Source organism: Henckelia pumila, chromosome 2 (assembly GCF_033568475.1).
Source record: "Henckelia pumila isolate YLH828 chromosome 2, ASM3356847v2, whole genome shotgun sequence".
NCBI classification, from domain to species: domain Eukaryota; kingdom Viridiplantae; phylum Streptophyta; class Magnoliopsida; order Lamiales; family Gesneriaceae; genus Henckelia; species Henckelia pumila.
Window position 1 is genome coordinate 51502814 of NC_133121.1, and position 7137 is coordinate 51509950.

Consider the following 7137-nt stretch of genomic DNA (forward strand, 5'->3'; position numbering starts at 1 on the left):
TTATCCGTTGTCGTAGGCAGTGAAAAACTGTTGTAACTGTTGGTGTTGTCAAAACTGCACCCCTACGAAAACGGATAAAATCCGTTGTTGTTGCCCTCAAAGACAACGGATAAAATCTGTTGTCTTTGAAGGCAACGACAACGGATTTTATCCGTTGTCGTAGACACAAATCCGTTGTCTTTGAGAAAAACGACAACGGATTTTATCTGTTGTCGTAGGGGCATGCTTTTTACAACACCATTAGTTACAACAGTTTTAGACCCCCTACGACAACGGATAAAATCCGTTGTCTTTTTCTATATAAAAAACAAAAAAAATAAAAAATTTTATATATTTTTTAATATTATAAATAAACCAAAATTTAAAATTTCATAAACAAAATTTAATATACAATTTTTTAATATTACAAATCACTCGAAATTAAAATTCTAATTCAATGCATACTATAAAAAAAAATCGACGTGGTGGTCCGACCCTTTGCATCCTTGATGGTGTAATTAGCTCCAGCTCACATCAAGTACTCTTCGATCATCGGTTTATCACCCTCTGAAACAGACATCAATAACAAAAGTTAAATAAACTTGAAAAACAATGTCTAGCAGTTATCATTTTCACATTTACTCAAAGATTCAATGCCCTTCTTATAGTTTCCGCGTTATCATGTGCTTCTTAAACTTGTAAAAGGAATTTGATTATGAATAACTCAATTATAGAAACTATGTTATAATTATACAGGAAGAAATAGAGATTCTCCTCTTTAATGATGAGCTGATAACTTGTACAGGATTGGGGATATGATAGAAATCATAGAAAACATGGGAATGTTCATTTTTTTTATCAGAAATTCAAATATACATAAAAACTCACTGGTGAAAGGTCAGAGTTTAGAAATAATTTCAGGGAATCTGGAAAAGGACATAAGAGGCAGTCTAAGATGGGTTGTTCTAATGGTGTTGTTCACAATTTTTCTCTTGTTTCTGCCAAAAGAAATCCGTATATTGAATTGTTGCTCCCAACACATTACATGGTGGCAAAATAATCACAAGATAAAATAAAATAGCAGCTAGCATATAGCTAAAGTGAGTTCCTAGAAGGCATTAATATATCTATTATATATATGCATAGAAAAACAACAAACAAAAATCATAATCATTTAGTGAAGACATATCTACATTAACATTTCTGCAAAATAATAGGCATTAAAATGACTATGAACATAGAGCAGCAGTTGCATCTATTAATCACCGCCATGCAAGCAATAATTACCCATACTTCATGCATAAAAAAATGAAATGTTCTTTGAAACAACTCTCATATAGAAGGAAAAGTTCTACTTTAGAAAACTATGATGAGACTAAAGGAAAATACCAAGTAAAGATCGATGGAAACTAACTCATGCACTGTCAATGCCTTTAAGAAGCTGGTTATGAATTAATAACCCCTTGATACAACCTCAAATGGACGACTTAATTTGAAAAGTTGCTGTAGTAAAGTAAGGTAAAAGCAAAACACTCTCAGAACATTGCAAGAAAGTTTATTTAACAAGCAAAGAGGTATTGCTATTGCGGTCAAGGAGAGTGAAAAATTACCTATCGTCATTTGAGCTCGAACAGTGAGAAAACTAAAATCACTGCAATGCACCATTAACAACAGAGAATCGGATTATGCAACAAAAAGCCAACAGAATTCGGAGTTTCTTAATTTCAAATTTTCACGAAACCAAATCTTCCACCTAAATTACCAAATCATCCTTATTTTCTCCAGCGAGCACTGGAACAAGAAGATTAGCAAGAGAACTGTCATAATAAGCTTTATTTTCTTCTAGCCTCTCTGATTAATCTGGGCACCACTAACCAAAATAAAGCCTGCAATAGCACCATGAATATTGTGGAAGCTCAATTTTGTTGATATCTATGATTCCCTCTATTTAAATTGTTAGTAAAAGCATACAAGTGAAAATTCTAACACATCACTATTTTATGGGGAGAAAACCAGCATGTGAAGTGTTTGAATGATCTCCAATTTTAAAGTCCAGGAACCCATCCTGCTCGACTCTCTTTAGTTTGAAAATATTGAGATGATCACTGGAATTCTAGCAGTAACGAAGTCAAATCTCAATATACATGCTTGTATCATGCATATCTAAGAAGCAGAGTGACCATAATAAGAAGCATAGATACATCAAATAAATAAATGGAAAAATTAATCATGAAAATGCTTTCAAGGATCTGAGTTTCCGTGTGAATCCGATAAGCATGAATCCACAAGCAAAGACGTACACTTCCACCAAACAAAAGTTCAAGTAATTACTGATTTTTCTTAAATAATCCATATATACATATACATTTTTTTGTCAAAAAACAAGAATTGAAATAAATGAATTTCTTTAGCATGAATAAATATTTATTATAATTAAATCATGAACATTATCGATATCTTATATGAAATTTGAGATTTCGATGCCACGAAATGGTAATAAATGAGCCGGGTAGACTTAGGTGTTCAAATCATTTTAAGAAATTTGACTTGAAGACTCACGGGGGCGTCACAATAGACCCAAACAGTACTAAAGGTCAACTTTCCAAAGTCAACCAGGAGTGAGCTGTAAGCCTTCATGCATATCCAATCAAACTCATTAATTATGAGGAGTTTTAGATATTTTGTCCCATAATAATACCGCTAAAAATTCAAATAATAAATTATTTTCCATTTACTTCCATGCTTAGAAAATATGTATTTAAATTCATCAATTAATAAATCAAAACATCATTTATATTTATATATTACCTAATCATCCTTATTAATGCATCATGGTCACTAAGTAAGACGAAAGAACGGCTTGAAGGCAATAAGAGTGACCATAATAAGCAGAGCATAGTGCAAGCATGTTCCCCCCTTGACTGAATTCAAACATTAAAATCTGTCTCCAAAATCCCAAGTTAATGATACCGAAAACTTGTAAATGCATAGAAGATGCTTATTAGACATACATACATTGTCACCAGCTTCAATTAGCTTTTTAACACATGAGATCTTTCCATGCATTGCAGCCAACATAATATAAGCATGAAAATTGAAAGTTTTGGAACCACCTGAAAATTAAAGGAAGAAAGACTACAAGACAATAGTTTATCCCTTCGCTCCTGCACACACAAAAAAAAACACAAGAAGAAGGAAGATTATATATTGCTATGCTATTGGTAAAGCCATTCATCTCATTAAACAGATGTAAATAATACACGGTCAATTAAAGCGGCAAGAAGTTACAACCTAATTTTCCAGACTAACTCAGAAGTCAGAATAACAGTATTAATTAATGACAAATGAAGATAACAAATGGATTCAACTATCTGAATATAGGCAGCCAAGGAAATAAAAGAATACATATATATTTTCTTGCCCTAGAAACCCCTAGCCAATATCTGAATATGTGGTTGAACGAATCTATTAAACAACACTTGTGAGATTGCAAATACCTGTTGTTGTAATAAGTCTTGTTCATTTCTCTCTTTGGCATTCCATTAGAATGAAATAAGAGTCTCGTCCTCCTACTAGCAGCAGCACTCCGAGGAATTTTGAGGGGAAAGGGTAGTCCAAAGTGATAATTCCCACACAACTTAATTCTTCTTCTCTGAGCAGATTCAAAAATTCGTTTAACATCCTCAAGCATGTTATATTCTAATAAAAAAACAAAAATTAATGAATCAACTGATTACAATTTATCTAACTACAGATCAGTTGCTTTAAGTGAAGAAGCAAACTTTTAATAAAAACCAAAATATAAAATTTGCAAGTACACTTTCAAATCGACATTAACCAAATCCACAACCTGAAAAACTGGCTGAAGAGGGGGGGGGGAAACATCCCAGCCTCTACTCAATTAACAAACAAAAAAATCTCAAGCCTGATCGTCTCTCGAGCATTTGCCATTCCTCTATACAGCGGAACCGCATGCAAATCAGAGTGCAATAAACGATACAATTATTTAATAACTAACAAAAATAAAAAGTTAACTCACCTCAATCAAATCAATTCCTCCACTAATGTTGAGACGAAATGAGGTATGCACGTGAGATTTCACATTTTTTATGATAATATTATCACAAATGAAATCAGGAGGCAAAACAATAGATTGCACCTTGTATCCTATGCATCCTATGATTGTTGTTGCTAAAATGGTAATCTGACTTCCTTTCAATTTCTTGGCAGAAAAATAATTCTCCCTAATAGCATCTCAAAACTCGTTCTCCAAAAGAGGAATCAGTTCCATATATTGCCAAATACTGAAATTCATTAATGATATCAGATATCATTGACACCAAAACTTCTTGATTTCGAGGCAGAGCAACTAAATTCCACAATTCAACAACAATTATCAAACAATCTAGTCACTTTAAAAATTAGATTCTTTAAATCAACTATTTACATGACAATTAGATTGAATTCATCAGATGAAAAATGAAAATGAAATGTAGCAAAAATACCAAGATATGCGGAACTTGAGTGATTCAGTTGTTTAATAAATAAATGTGCCCAACTCCTGTGATAGCTAAATAAAGCAACCTGACGGTCTGTATTCTGAAACACAAAGCTCCTTGGCTTGTTCACCAGCAAAAACCCACCACTTGGATTCAATAATCCACCTAAAATCTGCATAAATTACAGAAAACAAATATAACACCTAATTCTAATCCACAAAAGTTACAGGCTTGGAAGTCGGAAGCCATGGAAAGCAGAATAATACACAAAGCAATAACTCGAATGTAAGATACCAAGGCAACAAGCGTACTAGAGTAACCAAGATATCAAATTCGAACATGAAAATCAGAACCAGCAAAATAACCAACGCACAAACCATAAAACTATAAAATTTTCGTCCGAAAGCTATTAATTTCACCAGATAATAACATTATCAAATCAAAAACTCCAAATAGGAGAAAACAAAACACTCAAAATTTTGAAAATAATTAGAGTGTTGAGTACTTTCAAAATGGTTGATTTGTCGCAGCCATTTGGCCCAAGGAGCATCCAAAATTCTTGCAAAAATATTTTACATAAATTTGACCTCCGGAAAGACCATAAAATACATGTACAGATCTGGAATCGAGCAAAACACTGCCAAATATTGAACCAAATCTAATGGAATCGCGATGAACAGTAATCGCGCAACAAGGTCACACGAATAGGGTCTTGGTCTTGGCTAGAAATTGGGGAAATGGCTGGGAAAGCTTTAAAATTATCCTGATACTTGATAACAACTAGCTCACGACCGGGAAAGGCAAAAATCGATGGTTGATGCTCAGAAATTGGAGCCTTAACTCGCGAGAACAACTTTGGACCAAATGAATCATCCTCATCACTGACGATACTACTGGGCTAGGGTGCTGCGGCGGCAAGGTGGCGGCGACCACCGGGATGGAGTTCTGCGGCGGCGAGGAGGTAAGCGAAGCGGGCAGCTAGGGTTTGGTAATTGGAGAATGGATCGTGAGAGCAACGAGGAAAGAAGCCTGCGACGAGAGAGGAGGGAAGAAATCATGTGTACGTGATTCGTTCCCTTAAAAATCTAAGTGTTAACTCTATTACAATTTATTTAGAAAAAGAAAAATTTAATTTTATTACAACACAAAATAATAAATCCGTTGTCGTAGGCTATATAAAATACCCGCTCATAGACAACGGATTTTAAAATCTGTTGTCGTAGGCCGTAAAAAAACACGCTCATAGACAACAGATTTTAAAATCCGTTGTCATTGGCTATAATCTGTTGTGGTTGTTTATCAAAATAAGATAAACAACAACACTTTTTAATAAATCCGTTGTAAAAGGTCAAGAGACAACAATTTTTTCACAAAACCGTTGTCTTTTAGATGTTGTTGAATCTAAAATTTGTTGTAGTGTCATCTTTTAGAAGCGGATCGGTGTCACCGCATTGCCAAGGGGCGCGCCTCGATTCAAATTTCTGTGGGTTCTACAAAGGGGAAACTTTTGCTTATCTACTCTTGTCGGACTCGTCTAGAGTAAGTTCGTTCTTCTTATGATCATAAACGGGACTTGGGTGGTGAGTATTCAGAAATTCTATCTATTGCGGTGTGTGGGTATTGAAGTCTAATGTGATTAATCAATCTGTGGAGTGTGGATTATATTGGATTGTATTTGAAGCTATCGTTGTTGGTTGTTGATTGTGGATTCTATTCAAGTTTGGGGGAGTTGTGGTTGTTGCCATTTGGTTCATTGCAGTGGTTAATTGAGGTGCATACCAAGTTTTTGACGAATGGCACCAAAGAAGAAATTGAAATCTCTTGCATCATCTTCTACTGCCGCTCCGGAGCCTGAACCGCAGCGTTTTTGGAATGCGATTGCCAAAGAGAATTACCAACGATGTCTAGGGAAAACGATACTACCTGAACGTGGTTTTGATACGACATCGGGATTTGGGAATGATGAGTTTATGAGTCCTATAGGCCAGGCTGTCGTTGGTCATCAATGGATAAAATTTGCTCAGCCACCCCAGGATGCAGTCGTCCCCTTAGTTCGTGAATTTTATGCGAACTTGAAGGTAAAACACATGCAGCTTAAAGTGCTTGTCCGCAGGAAGTTGGTGCCTTTTGATGCTCACACTATTAACACCATATATAACCTCCCGCCGGTGTTTCATGATGAATATGCGGAATATCAAGCTAATGACGTGGATTACACGGCGATTCTGAGCCGAATATGTATTCCGGGCGCGGAATGGAGAATGGGCCGTGATCACTTGCCCTCCAAATTGAAGAAGACCGAACTGATTCCTGATGCTAAGCTGTGGTATAACTTTGTATGTGCTCGGCTTAAACCAACGGACCACGAGCATGAGGTGACCCGAGAACGAGCCATTCTTGTTTACTGTATTTTGGAGGGTAAAGCTATTGACTTGGGACAGATTTGTCAAGCAATAATTCAAGGAGTGGCGGCGGGTAAAACGACTGGCGGATTTTCATTGCCGGCACTTATCACTGATCTTTGTGAAGAGGCGGGTGTGGAGTGGAACCCGAATGAAGAGCTGCTGAAGGCTACAGCTCCTATTGTTCTTCATGCCCCATTTCGTATGAAACTGACTTCTGAGCACAGAACTCACGCTGAGAGGCGAGATTTTAATAA

At 35.8% G+C, this 7137-nt stretch overlaps 1 protein-coding gene across 24 annotated transcripts; it reads right to left on the reverse strand.

The window, feature by feature from the left end:
• Positions 1–350: 350 nt before the first annotated feature.
• On the reverse strand, positions 351–5536 carry LOC140884189 (uncharacterized). 24 transcript variants are annotated; one of them, XR_012150592.1, is made up of 8 exons: positions 5320–5536; positions 4564–4650; positions 4019–4283; positions 3830–3932; positions 3477–3631; positions 3093–3143; positions 1590–1865; positions 351–546 (listed from the first exon to the last, which is right to left on the reverse strand). XR_012150592.1 is itself a non-coding variant. In XM_073290866.1 (7 exons), exons 1-5 carry the CDS (start codon positions 5026–5028, stop codon positions 1850–1852), a joined length of 480 nt encoding a protein of 159 aa, XP_073146967.1. In that variant the 5' UTR covers positions 5029–5536; the 3' UTR covers positions 351–546; positions 1590–1630; positions 1742–1849. The 24 variants fall into 24 exon arrangements, 12 of the variants coding, with proteins under 12 accessions (XP_073146967.1, XP_073146968.1, XP_073146962.1 ...); XR_012150589.1 differs by having other exon boundaries at positions 4984–5536; XR_012150586.1 differs by having other exon boundaries at positions 4019–4650.
• Between the last annotated feature and the right edge of the window lie 1601 nt (positions 5537–7137).

What these genes read in the sequence shown, in the direction of transcription:
- LOC140884189 (XM_073290860.1), bottom strand. Translation starts at nt 5,028, where the DNA reads ATGCTCCTTGGGCCAAATGGCTGCGACAAATCAACCATTTTGAAA. An exon ending in ACAAATCAACCATTTTGAAA is followed by an intron (nt 4,651 to 4,983) that starts GTACTCAACACT and finishes TAATTTATGCAG; the next exon opens with ATTTTAGGTGGATTATTGAA. An exon ending in AAGACTTATTACAACAACAG is followed by an intron (nt 3,144 to 3,476) that starts GTATTTGCAATC and finishes TTGTGTGTGCAG; the next exon opens with GAGCGAAGGGATAAACTATT.